Raw genomic sequence first — 23,627 nt, 5'->3', positions numbered from 1 at the left:
AAGTCCCCACTCATCCCTATTCATGTTTAGTGGAAATGCTCCACAACCAAACACTGACACTCCCCAGTCGCAGTGTTTGTGTTGAAAAGATTCACTCTGTGCCTGTTCACCTCCTCATGAACCCCACTTCAGAAAGGTGGAGAGTGCTGAGTGTTAGAGAATAGAGAATACATTATGTGTTATTATGTATGCTCACACGGAACAGACTATGGATTGTTATATTGTTATATATCATATAGACTTTTGAAATGGCTATGTGCTCTCTCACCTTTCTGCACTGGTTTGAGATTATGCATAATCAAGTAGTTGTATTATATACTTTTGCTTCGTTGACTGATTATGTCGGCATCTCGGTCATTCAACTGTCCTTTTATACAATGAATGTCAATGAATGAGAGCCATGGGGGCTACTATGTTTTCTCCTATAATGGAAAATGGGAGTTCCTGAGACAGTGCATGGTGCAAAAACTGCACACTTAGAACTTTCACACTTGTGTAATGGCAGGGGATAAGTATAGAGCACCATCTGGCTCGAAATATAAATCTGTCTGTACTGAATCTGGCGGGTGTATTGCTGACGTGCTGAGGTAGTCAGGTGTTAAGATTTGGAGTGAGCAGCTCTCGGGAAAAGCTTCCAATTGTTTTTTTGCTTTTTCCTGTCACTTGACATGAGGAAAAAGGCATCACTGTGTTTTAAAGCACTAAGATGTGTTGCACAGTGGAGGTTTCACAGCTTCGTTGTGTAAAGCTGAATTCACTTTTCACACACAAACAATGCTGTTTAAGTACATGAACCCAAAAGCACTGTTTCCAAATCTAAGATATTGATGAATTACTATGAAATAGACAGAACAGCTATTACAATATCCAATATAGATAGAAAACATTAACATTGTCTGTTAGTAGTCAGCCCTGAGGGATCTAAAATGGCCTGAAATGAAAGAGCGTTTTAATTCAAGCACTGTGAGGGGACAAAAGTGGAGCACTGCTGCATCCCTGTGTGCACAGCCTCTGCTAAATTATATAGTTAGTTGCTAAACATTCGTTGCAGACACGCGGACTGTACCTGTATCTCTGCATCTTTGGCTGACAGCTTACAGGAAGTAGTCAGGCTGGCTTATTGAAAACCAGCAAGAGACCGTGCATAGCTGTCAAAAGTTGTGAAGTGTACAAAAATAACCCATTCAAATCATTCCACTCTTTTGCACCCTTCTGTTGGAATGCATAGCACAGTGCTCCAGCAATTATAAGGTGGAGCGAGACACATTCAAGAATGTTTATCGGTCAAAAAAAACTCACTTCCAGGTGACAACGGGAAAGGAATGGGGAAAAACAGAAAACATATTTAGTTTTTAAAATGTACTGTGCTTTACAACAGAGAGGATCATCTTCAGTTGAATTACCATGTGGGGTAACTAATGAGGGTGCATTTTTTTCTTCTGAGAAATAATTGAATAAACAAAATGATACAACAAAAAAATCTATTTTCTTAAATAAATATTGAGACTTTGAAATGTTCTTGTATATATCTGAAAAGTGATGTTTCGAGTAAAATGGTGAGTCCACTCTGCAACAAACAAACGACAAACCAAATGTTCTGCGAAAATCTCCACCATTGTCTCAGCTTGTGAAACTTGAGCAGTGATTGGCAGACAGATCTCCCACACATGCGCGACAGTGTCGGGAGTGCTCATTCTAGTTTGGGCTGTCATGAGGAAACAAGATGGCTCGGTATAAGAGTGACTTGTGACTGACACTGCAGCAGGGGCCTTGACAGGGTAACACCACAAGAACAGCGTGTGGGTGGGTGAAACCAGAAGAAACAAACAGGCATACAATGGAACCGAGCCACTTGTATAGTTGATGGCCCCTGTAATTGTCAATCTGCAGCATCGCTCGGCAATACAGTCCACAATTGCAACAAAACAGCAACAATTATGAAATAATATTAAGATCTATATATTCTACATGGAAGGTTTTGATCTAGTTTTTGATCTAGTTTTTCTAGTCTAAGGATTTGTCTCCTGAAGAGTTGTACAAGTACATGCTTGAGAAACGCCCCGTTACAGCTGGGGTCATTTGTTTGTTTCTGAGACGACCTTTTATCTTATTTGGTGAAATTCTTCAAGTCCTGATAGACATTTTGATAAAACGCCACCGCCAGCAGATCTTGAAATACTGAAAAAGATCATAATTTTTCTGAATTAATAGATTACTTGATTGGTTGTTTGGTCAAAATGTTGAAAAATGTTAATCAGTGTTTCCCAATCCTTGAAAAGATGGTGTTGTCTAGTGTCTTGTTTTGTCCGCATACCAAAATTAATCAGTTTCAATTATTTCTTTGTTATATGGAGCAAAAAAAACGTAGAAAATATTAACAAGGATTAATCGATTAATCATTGCAGCCCCATTCACATGGAACAATTCACTGGCGTACCTGTGTATGACCAGCTGAAGACAGCCAAACAACAAAATCCAAGTAGACTCCAAGTCTCTCCATACTAACTTCAGTAGATGTATGTATTTCAGTTCATGTGAGCAGACTATATATATATATTCTGGATTTCAACCCAAAATGCTTATTTGAAAAAACTAGAAGGCATTATCTCCCAGTAGAAGATCCAGTAATCCTGCCATTTAACACTGAACCCATGCACAACATGACACAGTGATTTCCACAGAGCACCATCATTATACTGCTTTTACCACCATCACCAGTTTTGTCACCGACGGCATTTTCAACATTAGCGACTCACAGTTCGATGGCCTTGTTCCACATGATGACATATCCAGACAAAACGAAGGACTCGATGTTGACGATGTGTGTGTTTCCACGCTCTGTCCCCACATACAGCCATTTACTCTGAAAGGGAAGGTGGCAGAATGTGATCCTAAAAAAAGCAGAAGAACAAGAGGAGGAAAGAAATCGTTAGAATAATATGAGCATGGGTGTATGGGTGTGAGAGCATTATCTATGTGGTGTCATTAAACAGTGTTTGCACAGGTTTGTTCATATGCACATTTGCTCAACAGATTACAGACAATTTGGCATTTGGAGAAAACACATGCATGTCTATGAATTCAACCTTCTTTCCCCATTTTAAAATGTTCTGTTCACAGAACAGATCATAGATACAATATGTCTTCTACTTCAGGTATTGCATGGCACAACACAAACAAAGTAATGAAGAAAACATGGGCTAATATTCAGTTATTTATGGAAACAATAACAAAGAGTGATTGAAACTCCACTCAAGTGCTTTTTGTCACCTGTTTAGCAGTGATGTTAACTTTCAGAACGTGTTACATATAGCACCAGACAGACACTAGCTTCACTGTCACAATCAGTGGCTAATGGTAATAATTGTCCTTTTTGATAGACACCTTGCACTGACTCATTCATGGATATCTGAGGGAAACAGTCTGACTCATTCTGCAAAGCTTTAATTTAGCGCGTGCCGGGAAGGGGAAGGAATACAGTGACTTATGTATCACTACTATCGCCTACATTCATTACTTCTGCTCTTTATGTTGCCACTCTTGCTTCTCACTTATCAAAGAACTTCTGCACTCGGAACATGAAGTCACTCTGAGACGGTATAAATAGTTATTCTACGCACATTTCAAAATAACTGCCAGAAGTAGAAGCCTGAACTTTTTCTGTGTTCTGTTACATGCACAGGTAAGCTGAGCTACAGTCGTTGGACTATTGTGGGTCCACCTCCACTCCACTAGGAGGAGCCCATTTAGCTTGTGGATATCTGTGAGCAAGACAGGCACAATTTAGAGTCTTATTACCGAGCCCCAGGTCCGATTTTAGTTCCGTCTTGGAAACGAGTTGACGACAGATATATGCACCATCGGGAAGCCGAAAGTGGTCGACCACTTCTCACATAATCACCAATCTCCTTTGTTTAAAGCTTTGAAATTGCACAAAATTATTAATGTACAATTATGAAACACAGAATATTTCCCCACAGAGTCAGTCCTTCACATACATTATGCATTCTCATATGGACTGAGAGTGAATGTTACTGCAGGCAAGAAAAGGTTCGAGTGTAGTAGACTCGTAATATCGTACCTGACAGATTTAATCTCTGTTCCAACACTGTGCTGATGTGAAAAAAGACTTTAAAATGTGCGAGGAAGCATTTTACAGCCTCAACGTGTTAATAATTTTCTGTGCTAGCTTTTGGGAATTCATATTTTTCCTTTAAACATTCCCAGGCCGAGACAACATAATTTAAACTCTCAGACTGTTTAGTGTTTCCATGATCACAACAGTGTTCATTTCGTTTTCAATCCAAATACTTATGGTATGATAGAGGCTGCTAAAACCATTATTACTCTGCCCGTTGGCATTCATCATCCTTTTAATCATCTTAACCAGGGAATAAAGCGGACCGGTGCCAATTACTCCTGTCCACACCGATTACCATGTATAGATGGAGGGGATCACTGTGCTCCAGTCGCACAGCCAACAAACCAGCAAAATGCAAGACTATAAGATGGTAAGATAAATGAGATGGCAGACAATTCAATAAGGATTTTTGGCGGGGCTTGGAGAGCCAATATTTAAACTGGTTGAGTGTGTGGTGATGGCATGTCTATGTTTGTTCAATGTCTAGATAATGAGAACTTTGACAGCCCTAAAAAGAGGACAAAAAAACTCTCAACCAAAAGAGCAGTGAGGAAGAAGCAGAAGGAAACTGAAGGAAGCTGTGAATACTGAGTCAAATTCATGGTTTTGACTCCAGATAGTCTGACCAAGCATTTATCACTGAGGGTAATAATTATCAATCAAAGTCAACAGGAAGAGATGTGGGTTCAGCTTTCATGCTGACCAGCCACTGCCAGACCAGCTGAGGAGAAAATATCCTTAATAAAGTGAACAGATGTAGAGAATAATTGAATAACTGATATTATATAGGTAACACGCGACCTGGCCATCTGTTCAGCACGAGACACAAGAGAATTCTGCACAAACTTAATGTCAGAACAGTCATGTTGAATCAATCAAAACACACAATGCTTTACATTAATTCAAATGTCTGTTTTTATTGTGCTCAGAATTACAGTGAGTAGTCACTGCCTCATGCATTGCGAGTGCGTTCTGTTTGGACTGAATGTCTTCAAATTACTTTTGACATGACAGGCAGGGAGGGCCGGCACGCACAAGAGGCTGACTGACAGTTATCACAAAACAATTCTCTCCACCGCTTCCAGTGATTCAGACGTTATTCTTGAGGGATTGTGAGGAGGTGTTAGGCTGCTAATTGTCAGCTGTTCAACTGAGAGACACAGAGCTAAAGGGAGAAATCACTGCCCAAGCCTCTGATGGATGAGTCATGGTGTCTTTCGTCATCTATCTTAAAGCATGACTAACTGCTCGGCAAGTGAGAGAAAGTTGTCCTGACTTCTCATCACACCACAGGACAGGTAGAAAGCTGAAGCAAAACATTATTCCTGAGCCTCACCTATGATTTTTATGGGTATGCTACAGGATGTGAACGCAAAGTGATGTGTACAGCCAGCAATCTATGAAGCCAAAGTATAAATAGATGAGTATGTTTCTTCAGCAAGAAAAAGGGGGTGGCCAAACGTATTCCAATTTGTCCGTTCATAGTTAGAAAATGAACTATAGAGAAAGTTGTAGATTTTAGCTACACCTGTCCACGTAACAAAGACTGGCATGTAATATGGTTCTGTCACACAAGATTTGTTCTTTCACTTTCTAGTCTTTGTATCTGTCACTCAAGCTCTGCTGCACTTTGGAGTGAAGTGTGACCATGCATGCGTGTTCCTACTATCACCATTTATACTGAATTAATTCTATGGGAAACAGAGTAATGCTCACGACAGGCACAATAAAGGCTGCAACTTCCTCTGCTTGCTCTCTAAAAGTGTCTTCAGGTATTACATTTTCAAAAACCTTTGGTTCAAACACTTTCCCCGATTTGAATGAATTTGATTAGACTCCGTAGAGAAGTCTACAGTTTGCATACTTTGCTAGTGATTTGAACCCTGTCACTGCATTACAGAAACACCCAAGTTCTTTCCTTAACAACCTGCAGACAGCACACAGATTTAACAAACGCTGCCAGTTTCTTATCCTTTCAGGCGTACTGCTAATCAAGCTTTATTATGAGCTTTTTTCCTGGCAGGATTAGGGCTGTGAATTGATTAAAACATTTTAATACAGCATCAATATCAATATTTGGATTCTGATGCTGATTCCTGAATGATACCTTACCCAATACTAATTTTATTGAATCCGTTTCAGTAACATTTTAGGTGTGGAAGTCCGTTAAACCAATCAATACGTTAAATATATTAAAGATCAATACCCAGCCCTAGACGGGACTGAGATTTTCCGTCATATAGAGAAAACTACTTTCTTCCTCCCGATGAAAAGATTAAATAGAAAACGGAACATGCCCTGTGACTCAGAATAAGCCCTTGATCAGAGTGAATAGCAAGCAGCCGGAGTTTGCCTTGACGTTCACTCATCAGAAAATGAAATATTGACCCAGTTAACCTGTGCTTTTTCGAAAAACGCCTGAATAAATGTTCATTGGAAAAAAAAAAAAGCATGTGCTTTTGAAAAGCAAAGCATATTCCATTCAATTCACTTGGAACGCAGTCATATTCACTAAATGTCCTTGCCCGTGAACGAGTGGAGGTGGGGGTAAGAAGAAAGCATGGTCATAGGCAGCACATAAAGACAAAGACATGATCTCAACGGCATCTGCTAGATAGATATAGCTAGACTATAAAGCAGCATGAAGCAATAGCAGAACAGGAAGAGGAAAGTCACATTTATGAGCATAAAATTCATCTAGTCATTAATTCTCTACTGTCTTGCCTTTTGATTTTTGACTCCTAATACATCTTTTTCAAATATACTTCCATTATTTATGAAGGTCGCTTCACTTGATTTCTACCAGCATGTCTGAAATTTGTTTAAGCTCTATTTCTACATGAAGAATAATTATTTTAGTTATATTTAATAGTCACTATTATTAATCTCAGTAAAGTTTGTTTGTTTACTGTTGGGAAATGAACAGGGAAGGACAGTTCATTAAAGATCGAGTAAAAGTCTGGGGCCAAAAAAATACCCATTAATTGTAGTTTTAAAACTTCTTTATAGACAGAAAACAACAAGCATTTCTCAAATCTGAGGAAAAACATTGCTCTACTTAAAGAGTTTGCAGAATGAATAAATATACTAGCAATATAAATTGAATGTTTGTTACAGTGTACATACACCTTCATTACTAAAACAAAAGAAATGCTGTAAACACTACGTACCGAGTTTTCGATATATTACCAAGCCCTAACAAATCAAAAGGCATCACGTTAAAAAAGTTGAACATTTTAAATAATTAGGTGCCTATACAGATATACACCACAGCCTTATTAATGACACAGCTTGTGACTCAGAGGTTGTGTTGAAGAATCTGGTGTAGAAGAATCTTACAGTTAAATAACAACAGTGGTCGGTCCCTTACTGAAAATACTGATAGACCGAATTATAGGTGTTGTTTTTAATCAATTCAGATGTACATTGTGTACATTTCCCCACTCCCACATCACAAAGCGAAGCATTTCCAAAACCAGGCATCAGCATCTGGCAGCCACTGTTTGTCATTCAACTTTAATGGTGGAAAGCATATACTGAGCTGTCACTGCTGGGAAAAAGCAAAGCGCCAGGGCCTTCGCCGACAACCACATCCTACAGACTGCTATTCTTCATAAGAAGATGTGGCCTCAAGCAGTGAGAGAGACAGCTGATTGACTAAAAGAAGCAGCAGGCTGAGGGAGGTGTCATGTTTTCTATGTCCAGAGGGTGAGACAGGTATGACAGAGAGATCATGAAAGCAAGAGACACTGAGGACATCGTACCTGATTTAAGGAACTGGAAAGTAGACGGTGTAATATATTTTAAGTGCAAGACATAAAATTGCCAACAAATAGAGCGTAGAATTTCCAAATCAACAAACATGTTCAACCTCAGTGAGGAAATCTGCAGTGCTCATGTTTATCGCAGCCCATTGAGCAGTTCTGTCCAAATACATCATGCTGTATGTCATCACAGGTGCAACCTTGGCTGTCAGAGGGGAAGCAACAGAGCAATAACAACCAATACTTCAAGTGGTATCAGATATAGAAACAGAAACTCGACAGTGGATCTGAGTGTCACTGCTGGAGGAGCATTGCTCTGAGCTACATCTGCCATCCTTACTGATTAACTGAATTCTTTTGGCATTTCAAACGCCACCGCAGAGGATTCACTTGACCCAAAATAATTTAGATTAAAATTGAACTAATGTCAAACCCGGTCCGACTGGGATTCGATAAATCCAACATTTTTCTAAAAAATATTCAGCTCTCTCTGCTGATGACAGTTTACACTGCAGAAACCTGACTTTCATGCAACGATGTCGGAGGAGACGGATGTGTCTTACTAATAACTACCCAGAAATCATCTTTCACAGCCTGAAGTGGTAGCATTGTGTGTGTGTGGTGAGGTAAATGAAGATGGAGTCACCAGCTGAGGATTCTCAGGAGTATTATCCAGGGAGAAAATGGATCCGAGTCAAAGGCAGAATTGAGGAGCCGGTGCCATCCTCTCACTACAGATTGAGCTGATTAAATATGTCTTCCTGGTGGAGAAAGCTTTGACAAGTGTTGATGCTGCAGTTGAGATGGTCTAGCAGCCAGTGATATGGGAAATTGTAGGGGGACAACAGCATTTTTTTTTTCAAAGACTTCTCTACAAGCCGAGTTCATTCTGCTTGACTTGCAAACTGATAATCAGAACACCAATGTGTTTTGCAACACTGGGCCTATGGGCCCTACTCAGAACATGATGGGAAGATGCTGAGCATAAAATATTCAAAAGTGCAACCCAACGGCTTCCAGACACTTTAAGTCTGCAACAACTCTCTAATCAGCTAATCAGATGGCATTATGGCAGCTGAAACCCAAATAGTAATACAACAGTGGTTCATCAAAGAGAAGGAGAGAGAGGACAAGAAAACATCCATAACCATGGCAGAGATCAGAGACAGAACCATAGAGTGTGTAGTGTATACAAAATTCACATAGTGTTCTGGGTTGCAAAAAGAAGTGCATTTGACTGGACATCTATGGTCAAATTTAAATCTGTAAACATTTCACTCAGTAAATGGTCACAATCACAAGTTTCACGTCTTGTTCAATAGTTAATGCGGACAGAACTCAGCAAACTCATAAAACCTGGCTAAATTAATCCGAGTTCCACGCATTATTCCATATGTCACACCTCACGTGCTTTCTTGTGACCATATGTGTTGTCATGAAGAGGCAGATGAAGCGTAATAGTCAGAGCTCCTCCTGATCAAAGTAAGAAAAGTAGAAGTTGATGAATCACTCACATAGCCTGAACTCAGAGCGACTGCAAAGACTCCTAATCGCACGTCAGAAGCCACGTAGTGTGGACTTGACTGAAATACATTAGTAAATCAGAGGCTTTATTTTTATTGTAAGGTACTCATTACAGCCGTCATTATGTCAAGATGGTGAATAACCGTCTGACTCGGAGTCTGATGCCAGGTGCTTAGTGCTAAATAACTTCGTCACACTGCAACATGAACTCACTTTGTGCAGTTTGAATGCTCACCTCTCTCTGTTGAATTTGAGCGAATGCAGAACAGCCGGCCGCCTCTGACGCAGATTCCACAAGTGTAACGTGTCATCTGCACAGGCTGTGACCAACGCTCCCTAAAGGACAAAAAAAATATAAAAGAAAAGACATATCAATACTGAATCTTTGCAGAAACACAAAGTCCCGTACTCGTAGTTGATTAGATTTTGGAAGATTAGACCAAGAGGGGGGACGAGAATAAGTTTTAGACAACACATGAAAAGTGAATACTTAGCCACAAGTACAGTGTCTCATACATGGCTCGTACAGTAACAATAACAGACGACTGCTGTATTCAATGCAATGCCAGCTATAACTAGAGTAGAAATTAAACTGAATGAATCCTGTGAGAGGGAATGCAAAATAATCTAAGGTTCCATCCCTATACATTCGAGGTCAGCAAATTGTAATTACAGGGGTATTCACCATGCAGGTTTCCAACCTGAGCCCAGGGAGAAATATTTTTAAATTACAAATTTAGTCATGGGATTAAATACCGTCAAGAGCTGTAAAGAGAAGATATATTACTGAGAAACCAGTTTTAGATATAATGTAAGTGATTTCTTTTTTTTCCCTTTACTCACTCACATAGCATTTATTTAAGTTAGTTAGTTTATGGGTAAAGATTAAACAAGATAAACCAATAAGACAAACATTATTATTACAACAGACGTTACAGTTCTGCAATCCTTTCCGTCAGTGCTGTAGGAAAAAATCTTTCCTATGCAGGTGGTGATTCTTTCTGTCACCCCAGTTGGCCTTGAAGGCAGAAAAGAGAAGCATGCAGAGGAGGAGGAGGAGGGACTGGAATGGAGGGAGAGGAGGTGCAGCAGCGGCTAATGAAGAAATCATACAAGATGGAAGAGAAGAGACAACGTGAGAGGAAAACGTGTTGAGAGCCGCATGTGCAGCTTCAATATTCTTTAATTGTCATCATGATGCAGCAGGTAAAATGGCAGTTGCCAAAGACGATTTATTCAAAAGACACATGGAAGCATTCATTATAAAATAACAGAGCCGGGACAGAGTTATATATTTTTCTTTATATTGCACAACTGCAAAGAGACTAATAAATATGAATTGTCATGATTAGGTAAAGTGAGATATGGAGATTGCGAAATGTCTTTTTATTCCATATAAATCATATTAATATAAATATATTCATATATGTTTTGTATATTGTTCCACCTACAGTACATGCCTACAATAGCAGTTTTTCTGAAACCTGGTGCAATGCATCCCTCTTTGCTTTATACAGTATACAGCAAGGTAATTTTATTGTGCACTGGCTCTTTCAAAGTGCATATAATTATATAGGAGGATGGTTAGTGTTAAAGAGCATTTTTGTATTTGATTGATGACAATTATTGTCTATAGTAGTCATTGAACACACTGAATCAGAGGATCTATTTATGTTTGATAAATCTGCATTTCCTCATCTTGTTATTCATGGTCTGGTAGAGTAAATGCAGCACAATTCTGGGGCGACAGCTCTTCTACATCAGACACTATCATAATGTCATAGATTAGGCCTGAGTTAGCTAAGGCCTACGCTAGCTAAGGCCTACGCTGGTTCCTTAGTTGCATGGAGGTTATTCAGTTCTCTAAAGTTAGATGACTTTGGTTCAAACCTTAATGATGTGTGTCTGGCTGCCTGTAAATATTACCTAGCATTTAATGCTGTCATTCTCATGCTACTCATCTGCATTCCTTCTGCACAAGAAGAACATTAGATCAGAACAAGGGGCTTAATACATTTCTTCTCTGTGGTCTTCCTCTTTTCGCCCTGCCCAGCAGCTCCATCTTCATCATTCTTTGTCCAGAATTATCACTGTCCCTCCTGTGCATGTGACCAAACCATCTCAACCTTGCCTCCCTTACTTCCAAACTTTTCAGCCTGTCCCTCGTATATGCTCATGTCTATAATTTATTCACATTCAACTTTCCAAGCGGCATTGCATTAAATCATAAATAATGTTATGCAAATATACAAACATAGACACAAGCTAACACATTTTTAAGCCCAAATAGTACAATATCCGAGGTCTGGAAGGAGCCTGTTCTTCCTCTGTGCGCTCAACATTGGTGGACAAAGCAGACGTCACATAGTCATCCCTTTATCAATAGTCTTTGAATTGCTAACTTCTGACAGCTACCTCCAGTACCAAGCTACGGTCCAATATTAAAATGATGCATTCATGCGAGTCAGCCTTAAGTGATTTCCCATTTTTCCTTTTTCAGAATGGCAAAACAATCAACAACAATCACGCTCACCTTTTCTCTCCCCAAGCATCCTCCTGTCGCTTCCATTCAGCAAACCCAAACCTCATGTGACATCAATCTTCGACAGACTCCACAGCCTCTCCAGATGTATCATTCATCAGGCAAAATAAACAAACACATTAATTAGCCTATTCATACCCTCCGCCGACACAGTTCTCCTCATAAATAGAGGCTGACAGGGATGACATGGTCTCGGCTTGACTACATCATAAAACAGGCAGACCTCTGAGTGACAAAGAGGAACGGCTCAACAGTCACAGGTACCTGCAATAAAGTGGCCACTTTTGTGGGTTCACACGTCTAATGGGAGTAAGTCATTTACACTTCAGTGAACGTCAATAGGCCGGTCTGAATCTGCAAGTCAACCATTAGCTGGGCGGCTGACAGCCCCCACACTGCATCCAAGAGAGGACATTGTATTGTCATTAGCCAACCCATCAAATAACGGGAAGACCTGCAGCGGTCACTAAATATGTTAATATGTGAGACACACGTGGAGCACAATGTGCATTTACATACATCTACATGGTAAATGGCCTGTACTGTATTTATATAGTACTATTCATGCTGCACGGCCATCAGGAGTAACTTGGGGTTAATTGTCCAGGAATACATGAAATATGTGCATTTATGTGTCCATATGTGTACACTAGACACCCACAAAATTGAGTTAAATACATACAAATTAACATGCAATTATGATGTAATCTACAGCAAGCAAACACACAGAAACAATACAAAGCCAGCATCTGAAACAAAACGCATACATCTCTTCAGACCCATCCACATCCATTTTCCTCAGACGCATCACAAGTAGGCCACTGAGTGATAGAGAAGTGGGCTGAAGGAGCCAGTGGGCATGAAAAGATACAGGGTGTATCTAGGGAAAAAAAAGAAGTAGGAAGAGCACATACAATAGAGACAAAAGGGAAACGAAAACAGGTAGATACCTGTGTGACTCGGTTCCTGCTCTTTCACACAAATACACCTGCAGGATTTTGTTAGTAAACAAAATGTGGTATCAAACTACATCACGCTCACAAAGCTGATGTTAAAAAGGTAAATGAATCACTGCCAAGTGTCAGCCCACACAGTACTAGTATGTCAATAGAGAAGCAGGCAAAGAGGGAGGGGAAATGGTAATATAGAAAAGTAATGGTTCATTTCAGAGGGTCTGTTGCATTTCTCCTTGTCATCACAATCTCATCCATCATCGTCAGGCATCATCATTCAAGAAATGGCATGAGATGGTACCTGTAGTGCACAAAGGTGATCTTGATTTCTGGCAGATATTTCCTACTGACAATAACATGGGATAACGGCAACAATAATGTTCAGGGTAAAGAAATCCCTCAAATTTGTCATATCAGGCCTCCAGAAAAGAGCAAACATTCGATTTTTAAAAACACAGATAAAAGCTCCATTATAACAGAGTGTAGCTTACCTCGTTGATGAGGAACGTCAGTTGAAGAACAGCTGCTCCGCTCTCATGCTGACAATAGCAGTCCACCCCAGGCCGTCCCAGACTGATGACATCACAGAGTCAAGGAAGTTTTTACAGTGTTTTATGGGTTTTTCAGCAGAGCACAGAACATATTACACATAGTATGGGTGAGTGATCGTGGTGGGTTAATCATCATGGCTTTATGTGAACTAAGTTGACTATGGTAACAGACACTTGTTTATATTTAAAAGCTACACACCTCAGCTTTAAACTTTGCTAATGTAATGATGCAAAGGATGAAAAGCCACTGCAACTCGTGCCATTGGTCTGGTATAAGGTGGTGCAATGTCAAATGTGATCGTAAAGAATGGCTGGATTTGTAAAATGGATTGTGCTATTTAATGATTGCTGGCACACTGTCCACTGTGTGTCCTCTTCCATCAGGGAAGTCAAGTTCAGAGCAAAACATCCACGCAAGCACAAATGAGGAGCATCACCTAAAAGAGTTTCAACAAATTTGAACATTTCAACCTTCACAGAGATATGGTTTACTGCATTGGTGTATCATTGCGGAATTAACTTTAGCTAGTTATATTTAATGAACAGTAACAAGCCACAAATGGTTAACAACCATGCAGCAATCTAAACTCTAGTAGCAAGCATTTAGTCTGGCATATGAGTGTGCAGAAGCTATGGAATTTAAGAGGTTTCTTGAAAGCAACTTGAAGCCACTTCTCTAAGCTCAATACACCGTGGACACCACAGAAGTGATGGATTTTACTAGGGTCTTTGAATGCATCTCATTAGCTGCTCAACATGCTGTGAACCTTACATTACTTTCATCAGCTCTCTCGGGGGATATTTGAATATCCAGCAAATATTCAAATAGCATTTTTGCTTGAAATGCCCATCCCTTGTGTGTTGTACTTGACATTATAAAAAAAAAGCAACACTAATCTAATGTGCTGTAAACAATGATTGCCTCATCAAACATTAACAGTACTCTGTAAAAGGTTAGCCATATGCCTAGAAATACAAAAAGCACCATTATAATCTACAATACTGTTTTTCTTGCAACTGCACCAACGATGTGCTGTGTTATTACATAACATTTATACTACAAAGAAAAAGAAGAGCTGACAATATGGACCAGCAGGGATTGAGTCTGTTGAGTGAACATACAGTGTATACCCATGTTGCAGGACACAGTTCATACTCGATTTACACAAGAATAACCCTGTGACGAGCAACGTAATTTACATGCTGCTTGTACAAGAGACAAGCACGGTTACCAGAGGAAGCAAAATCCCCAAGTAGGTCCCTCAGAGCAGGTGGAAATCAGCAGGAGGGGGAAATGACACAACAGGAAACCAGAGCCAGTTGGATCTGGTGTAGAAGCATATATTTTCAGAGACCGGCAATGAACAGAATTATCCAGTTAAAGCCCTGCAGTTTGTGTGTAAATGTAAATCACCTGAATGAGAGAGTTTAATAATTATGCTGTGGTGAATTTGTAAAAACACTTTAACTGTGACTTTAAAGAGCATAACTCACTCATACACACGCTCTCTCCTGTTTTGTTGTGATAACATTTTAGCAGTTTTGAAATGTGCGTGCAAGAGTTATCACAACGACCTTGACCTTTGCCATCACAATATAATTAGTCTAATCAAACATCTGTGTCAAATCCCTCAAGCCATTCCTTAAATATTGTTTTTACAAGAACAGGGTAGACTGACAGACAAGGGATACATCCCTACAGCTTAGCACATGAACAAACCAAAGTTTACATATATTTAAAGAAGCTGTAGTAGATTTTTGATAATGTTAATTATTATCATTTAATAATGTTGTTGGTAGCTTTGGTGGTTTCAGTTTCCCTTTGTGACAACTTTTGTCAGTGTTTGTGACTGAAGCCATTCATCCATTATTATTAGTCTGCAGCAATCAGTGGTATGGGTGTACTGGGATAAATGTTTCTTCAGTTTCTTTTCATTACATGCACAGAGTAGTTTTATGCCGCTTTTAACGACTGTATTTCAGTGACAAATGCAATGAAGTCCTTACACAGAACTCATAGCGTGACTAGCTTGTCCTCCCCGTCTCCCTCAAGAGCTTCCTGTCGACCTCGCTTGGCATCAATGGGTAGCTTTCAACACCTTTCAAATAGCTCAGGGCAAGGTTTAGCATGTATGAGGCCCAATGAATTGTGTTCAGTACTCTCACAGTGAGCAAAACGAAAAATCGGGGAGTGAGAAAAACACATGTTGAGTTTTGATGGAAAAACACGAGTAAACAATTTGACCAGCTGCTGTGTTTCAGAGTCGATTCAAGTGTGATAGGACAGTGAATCAATATTTGATCTTTTCTAAATTTATAAAGATCACATCATTTAAAATCAAATCAATGTTAAAAAACAACAACTTTAAACTACACTCACAGTGTTCAGAAATGTTTTAGATAGAGCATGTATGTTAGAAAACTCTAGCAGATCGTATATACACATCTCATTTCAGTTGCACTATGTGCTCTGAAACCAACAGGGCAGAAATTCCTTGTCTTGCTAGACTGAATTATCACATCTACAGCAACAGCAGCAGCAGCCAAGGATCCTGATATGATGAATTTCTGAACTAGGCTCCAAATCTCAGGTGCACTGGGGAGGAAAGAAAACGCTGCTTGTGACTGTCAGTCAAAGCTAAGTTTCAGTCTTGTTTCAAAACTCCTAACTTTTGCAATACAAACAAACAAATAATAACAATTTGACCAGCATGGCAGCATTTGCAACAATAAATTCACCATCATTATAATAAAAAAAAGAAAAAAAGAAAACTAAATTCACAAACATCACTTGCAACCAACCAAGCACCATCTGGACAATACCACCTGTCAATCACACGGATGTCCACTCATATGCACTTTATTATATATTTTCCTCCAAATAGACAGCACAACATTTACAAACTTGGCACTGGAGTTCTTTCATTATCGAGTAATTTTAGTTTCCATAGGCTGCATGGTTAAATGATGTGTCCAGCCTTTTGGTCTACGTGAACACAACACATGATTCAACACTACTCAATCTAATGAAGACCTAACAGAGTCAAACACCTATACAAACATTGGATATTGCTATTTGTAAATAATGATATTGCCACATCACCTATATTCACAGAGATGATCAGTGTTAGCAATATATTTTGTGCTTGTTAACCAACTCATCCATGATATCATTGACCTGACAATATTAGGATTATTAATTATTGTATTGAGCATCCAGTGATGAATGGACATGACTAGTTATTGGCTATGTAGCATTGCCAGTTGCCTGTAATTAAACCTTGTAAAAAATGTAGACTTAGATCAACCATCTATGAAAAAGAGAAGGTTTTCAATAGAGTCCACAGCATTACTTTACTGTGGAGGGGGAAAAAAAGCTGTTAAGGGATGCTCCTATTGATTTTTATGCTCTCTTTCCTCCTGGTCAGCCTTTTCCAGTTCCCTCTGATCCAAATTGACAGAACTGCAAAATACAGGCAAAGGTGAGAACTTTTGCTCCTCCAAACTGAAAGAAATCAGGTCTATCCATTAGTCCACATTCATTTCTCGCCTGAATACACACACAGCTGGTCGTTCCAAGAACAAACGGCCTAAATTAAAAACAACCCAGAGGTGGCTGTTTTGAGTGTTATAAAATGTCAGTCTGGGCAGTGTAAGTGAGACTTGACTGCCAGTAGCGGTAAACACAGGTTTATATGTCACATAAGTCAACAGCAGTGTCAATATATTATACTCAATTAAATATTAGGGCTGCAGATTGTTTTTTTTTATAATCGATAAATTGGCCAGCAAATATTCCATCAAATAAACCAAAAAAAAAGAAAAATCACAGAGCTTGTTTAAATGATTGAAAACATGATTACTACTAATAATCGATGAATCAAATAATCATTGCAGCCCTCTATATAATGCTATGTGGTAGTAGTTTTTACTTTCACAATCGATATTTTGGAAGTTGATACACTCACATAGACATTCTACACACAGCAGATTTACTATGTCCTGTGCTAGATGATTTTGGCAGACAATATTAAATCAATTATTGTACAAGGACCATTGCTCAGTCAAATCCCTCAACAAATAGGGCGTATGTGTGAGATTCAAAGGCTGACATGAAAGGAAAATGGTTTGTGTCAGACTCATCTTTCTGTCAGTCTGCATCGTTATCCCCATGACAGAAGAGTCTTTGTACACATCCATTTCATATTCACAACACACTTGAAACTACATAAAACCCATATAAAATGCCATCTAGTCAAGTCAAATCTGGGGTCAAGGTGAGGTCACCTACATCCATGCAAGAGGCAAACACTGTATTGTTTCCGGCTGAGATAAAACAATGCCAATTAGCAACTGTCAAAGTGGCCCATTGTATTTGTGCTTGGAAAACCAATAAGTGACAGCAAATAAATGTCACAAATTTGAATTTAAACATGTTTTGACATACAATGTTGCCTCCGGTGTGAACCCCTGACGCAAGAAAATCAACAAATCATATGGTAATATGGTTATATAAGTAAATGAGAAATTATTGAATTTCCAGAAAGTACCTCTGATCAGTGGGTGACAACTGAGTCCGACACAAAACTTCTCATGCGTCACAAGAAAAAACAACAACAAATGTGTTTGTTGATACAACCACTGGGGACAAGGACTGAACGGATTTATTGTGCAAATAAATGTTCAGCCTTCCTCGTACACACCTGCTAGTGGAGGACAAACTGAGTAACATCACTAAATCTGAGGTTTATTTTCTGCTCTGTAGCTTACGCAGCAGGAAAATCAGTTACAGAATACATTAACATTTAAGCAGCAAACGGCTCCTGTTATTGACACAGCTGGCTCCAAGCTCAAGTCTATGTACTGTAGCATATAATCAAATATGATTGTTTTTGCCAAGAGTGCTTCATTTTTGTTTTGCGTTACACGTACCGCGATCGGGTGAAATTCAATTTAAAAGCAAGAGTAAAAAGAGGTTTTCAGAACGCACACAATTAAAAGGTAGACACATTTAAAGAAAGCAACAGTAGTTCACAGTAGTTTTTTTTGCAACTTATAATAGGGAGAATGGTGGGTTGGATTTTCACTTTGCAACTCTGATGAACATACTTTTGATCTACTTTATGGCTCGACACACACCAATAACTAGAGCTAGAGCAGCTGGCTTTTCAATATTTTTTAATATGAATGTTGGTGAGATTTAACATCTTGGGTCCTGTTTCTACAATGATTATTACCTCTTTTTTTTTTTTTTTTTTTCAAATATGTTTTGAGTATGCTGTAAAGCAGTAGACAATGAGTGCGTACATCTTATGTTGTCTATATTAATGTGTGCGCTTATCTTTACCCAGAGAGGTATACAGAGTAATCTTTAAGCACATCTTTGCCTGGGTTGATTTCTTCTTGTACACACTCGAAGAGAGAACAAGTATCAAGTGCCTCAACTGAGAGACCCATAGCCTCTTAATGTCTGAAGTCAGCCTTTCTCTTGGAGATGAACCCTTTTCAATATCTCCACAAGTACCCCTGTATATTAGAGCTCGTTTAGCCCGCGTACCGGCTCAGTCATTGTTCCGTCAATCTGTGAAAGTGGAGGTTCAAGGAAATCGGGTTGGGAACCACTGTAGTAGAGGACATCATGGCTGTGTCTAAAGCTGGGGTCAGCAAGTTATTAACTTCTTTGCAACTATTTGATGTCTCAGATAAAAATACAAGAAATTACTGAATTAATATTATGTGATAGGCTTTGACAGAAAGCACCATAAACTGCTCGAGTGAATCAACTTCTCATCAAAAGCCCTTCTTAGTTTGAAATATAAGGCATTGCACTAAAACAGTTTGGTCTAAAGGGTCTAAATAATTACAGTTGTCGATAAAGTATTACCAACTGTGTATAAACTATCAAATTAGTTTGATGGTTGAATTAATCTAAAGCAGCACACAATGGGCTCCAATCGTAAGTCTGTATTTATCTCAGCATGAAAGAAAACAAATACAGTAAGTCTATTGTGAGAAATCTTTCTGTTAGTTATGCATTGACAGCAGAGGAGCATATTGGGAGGAGACTTTTAATTATTATTATTATTAGTAGTAGTAGTAGTAGTATTATTGCATTGCAGCACAGTTGAGTGAAATTGCCTGTGCTTTAATTACTTGTGTAAACAGTCAAGTTAAAGCTGGATATGATAAGAGAGGCCCAATCAGCTACTGTGAGTGGTAAATCAACATTAGGAGGCTCACATCAATGTTTGATTAACAAACCGTGATCGTGTACAGTTTTCCACAACCAGGCATGGCTTCATGTTTCCAACAAAGTGGGGGGAAAAATGTGTGAAATTTAGAGCATCTAAATTCAACCGAACTCTTTCTTCTCTCCTCCGTCTCTGCCCTCTCACTCCTTCTCTATTTTTGTCCCCCACCTCTCCTTTGCCCCCATCTTTCATTGTGCCATTTTTTACTTATTTGGTTTTATTGTGCAGGCTTAGTCTGTTCTAGCTTGTGAACGGAAAGTAGAGTAGGTGGTACAGAGACATTATATAGCACATAACTCTCACAAACTCATAGTTTGAAGGAATATAATATTGCTTTGTGTTGTATGGAGAAGTTAAAACTCTCAACAAACCAAGCCAATAAGGCCATAATGTTTTCATTATAGTCTCGAACATTTGGCCTTCCTTGACTATAGCATACAGTATGAGAGCCAATAATACACACAGAGTATACATCTAGCCAGGAACATCCTCAAAGGAAAACAAAACAGCTTAGGTATGCATGCTGCTATTGGCACAGAACAGCGGAACCATTTACACCACACATAAGAGATGACGCACAGTATATCTGTGAGTGCTATATTAAGTAACTAAAAATCCAGACTGAACGTTTTAGTTCCTATGATCCATTATCAAAACAAGGAAAAGCATACACAGATATGGATTTAAGCTGACAGTACCAATTTAGGATTATACAATGTAAACTGGCATCTGAAAGATAAGGCTGTGGTTACACAGAGACAACTGAATCCTTTCGCTTCAGCATGTATTGAAAAGTATAAATCAGGTTCGACAGAGACACAAGGGGAACGATGGCATGTCTCTACCATGACACACCACGAGGTTCTGTCAGGTCTCAAAAAGCTCAGGTCTGGAAACAATGCTCTATATTCAGTAAGACCCAGATATCCCAGGATGGCTTTACAGATCCTATGGCCATGTTTTCCACATGCAGTGGTTGAACCACCTGGATTGGGTTGTATATCAAACTTCTGACCTTTAGCAGACATGCAATTCCTCAGAATGAGCCCACTGTGGCTTCCACTTAAATTGATTCCAACGTGGCTCTGTTTTTTGTTTTTTTTCTCAGTCTAATATGTCTGTTATCCTCACTGTCTCCATCTACACTCAAAAATATTTTCCTCATCTTGTATGAATCACAGTTAATCTTGTCCTGCCTCCATCACTGCGAGTGTGTGTGTGTGTTTAATAATGCTGGTGGAGCACAGGGGACACAGCTGGGCAATTTAGCTTTGAGCATAAACATCTCACAGGAGAGTGGGTACAGGAAAAGAGGGTAATACACACACTATATTGGTCTGTGCAGCAGTAACCGTGTTACCAGCTGAAGAGGTTGACAGATCTTTGATGCCTGACATACAGGTAAAGCTGGAGGCACGCACTAACTTATACAGATACATAATAGGCACAGCTATTAAATCGGTGTTTACTGCACTGTTTACTGCTCACATTGACATGTACATGTCATGCCTGCTTTTGAAAAAGACAGCAAGCTTAACCCCCCACTGTGAAAAAAATACATGTCAATGATGTTCTTAGTTGTTTCCCCACAAACTCTTGACAAGTACAAGGCGCTTGTGTCAGTACAGTTTTTCTCAACAATGGAAGGAGTTAATAAAAGATACCATGGCATCACTTGCAGTCATATCTGTTAAGATAATTGGCTAAATTTAGCCTAGCATCAGTACAGTAAGCATTTGATAGCTATATACTGAGACATTACAGCAGGTCCAACACAATTATGTCAATAAATCAGTTTGGTCGATTATTCACCTTACACCTTACCTAAAGGTTAAAATGTTCACTGTGGCATAGGCACTTGATTATTTTTTCCCTTTGCTCTGACCGTTATACAAGCACAGACCATGCTTGCGACAGAAAAAAATATTATTTTCCTCTTCATTACATGAACAGCTGGACACTCATCTGTTTGGTCTGAGGACGCTGCTTCACTTCGTAGCAAGGGCAAGACAGCGGACACCGAGAAACAAACACTCACCGCACTAACCAGCAACAAATATTAAACACACACTGCTCTGAAGAAGTGCGCATCGACCAAATGTTTCTATCCCGGAGTGAAGTCCTTATGTGAGAAGTAGAGTACACACAAATAACAAAGCAAACCTACAAACAAACAACTAATCAACATTCTCCTTCAGCAACAGAGTCAATTACCGACTCCGGTAAACAGGCGGCTCTGTAGAGGAACCAACACACAGTCTGAAAGCTGCAAACTGGCCCCCTAGCATAATCTGCTCACCTCTGTCATCTTTTAATCTGATTGCTGAATGAGCACAGGTGTGCTCCTCATCTGCTGAGAACAATGAGGGGGGGCAGAGCAGACACAGCACACAAAATACTAAATATACAAATACAATATTCCACAACAACACTACTGCTCAGTCAAATAGTGAGAGGGAGAGAGTTAGTTGTGTATCATTTGAATTGTTTGGATTGTATGAATGTATGAAAACAGCCCAGAATGCTCATTAAATAATTTCACATGATTTATGGGAAAAGACATAACTCTATCATGGAAAAAAAGGCCCTTATTAGTGTGAAAAACACCTGCTGAATACATTTTGAATAAATGACACCATTCACACTATTGCCCCAAGTTTCACCTCTGATGTGAGGGAGCACTGAGAGAAGGCAATTGTCTTGCTCAGGCCCATCATTTAAATATATGTGCATGTAATTGGCCGTTTGACTGTTTCATATCATCGTTGCGATTAAAATGCTGAAGCACATCTGCTCTCGTCTTACCTCATCTTTCATTTCAAGGACACACAGGCCACAATCTGTGTTTCATAAAAGTTCAGTTTATTTTCATTGGCTAAGACTCGCAGAAAATAACAGTTTTGTAGAAATATACCATGTTATTAAAGGCTCACGTATTCCCCCTGTGCACTGGGTATTGTACTCTATCACGCTGCACTTTTATTTCCTTAATTAAACATGTGGTCATTCATTACTGCACTGTAATTGCACCATATATTTTATTCCTCACCAGTTTTATTGCATTTAAGTCTCCTCTAGTATCAATTTCTTGGAGATAAACTGCTTTTTTAAGTTGTCTTTTTTTCCCTCCATTTTGTAAATCTCTGATTTGCTTCTGTCAAAAGTCCATGTCTGTGCATTTACATTCAACATTAATATTCAGCATAAATTCAGTAAAAAATTATTAATACAGTTAATACAGAATTTTAGAGGAGCATATTTTCTTTTCAACCGGCTTGTTATACTTCTCTTCTCCTTCTCAAAATGCTGTTTTAATTAATTGTGTGTGATGCTATAAACACGATTTATGAATGCAATAAACATTTTAACTATCATTGCTTCTGTTTGCACTGCCATTATGTAGATCAGCGTGTTGAAATTTGAAGTCAGGTAACACAACATGACAGCCCATCCAAACACAACTTCTGCCTGAGGCTACAGTTCTGTGTTGCTGTGTATCAACAACCTGCTGCTGTGCACAATCTGAAAACAGTTTCAACTTGGAGAAGGCGAACAAAATAGCGGGTGATCCTGGAATTGAAACACCCGTGTAGTAGTAGTCTACGCATGTAAGGCCTTGTCATTTGTTCTGGATAACATTATGGCTCAAAAAGATTTAAGACATTACACCAACTCATAAAGTAGTTTTTTGGGAGCAAGAGGAAATAGGAGAAGACTACGGTATTGAAACATAATACACTTGCTATCACTGAAGAGCTGGCAATGCCCTTGAGTGCTCTTGAAACACATTTTGAATAAGTATGTGGTGGGAAGAGATAGTAGAGGAAGATAATACAACTGAGGCTTCATCTTTTCCAAACCAGGGACAGAATGTGGTGTGGACCATTTTTTCTCTAAACTG

The 23,627-nt window shown here is 39.1% G+C and overlaps 1 protein-coding gene across 1 annotated transcript in view; it reads right to left on the bottom strand.

Moving 5' to 3' along the window:
* stxbp5l (syntaxin binding protein 5L) overlaps positions 1-23,627 on the bottom strand; it is a gene marked incomplete at both ends in the record, with an annotated part of 105,765 nt that overhangs the window by 46,017 nt on the left and 36,121 nt on the right. The window contains 3 exons of the mRNA XM_083908921.1: positions 2,757-2,891; positions 9,665-9,765; positions 13,416-13,497. Of these exons, the coding sequence (XP_083765047.1) occupies positions 2,757-2,891; positions 9,665-9,765; positions 13,416-13,497 (318 nt within the window). The remainder of the gene's footprint in view (positions 1-2,756; positions 2,892-9,664; positions 9,766-13,415; positions 13,498-23,627) is intronic.

Source organism: Microchirus variegatus (assembly GCF_963457635.1).
Source record: "Microchirus variegatus genome assembly, chromosome: 22".
Classification (NCBI taxonomy): Eukaryota; Metazoa; Chordata; class Actinopteri; order Pleuronectiformes; family Soleidae; genus Microchirus; species Microchirus variegatus.
Note: the sequence above shows the minus strand (reverse complement) of the source record. Positions and strands in the feature narration are given on the sequence as shown.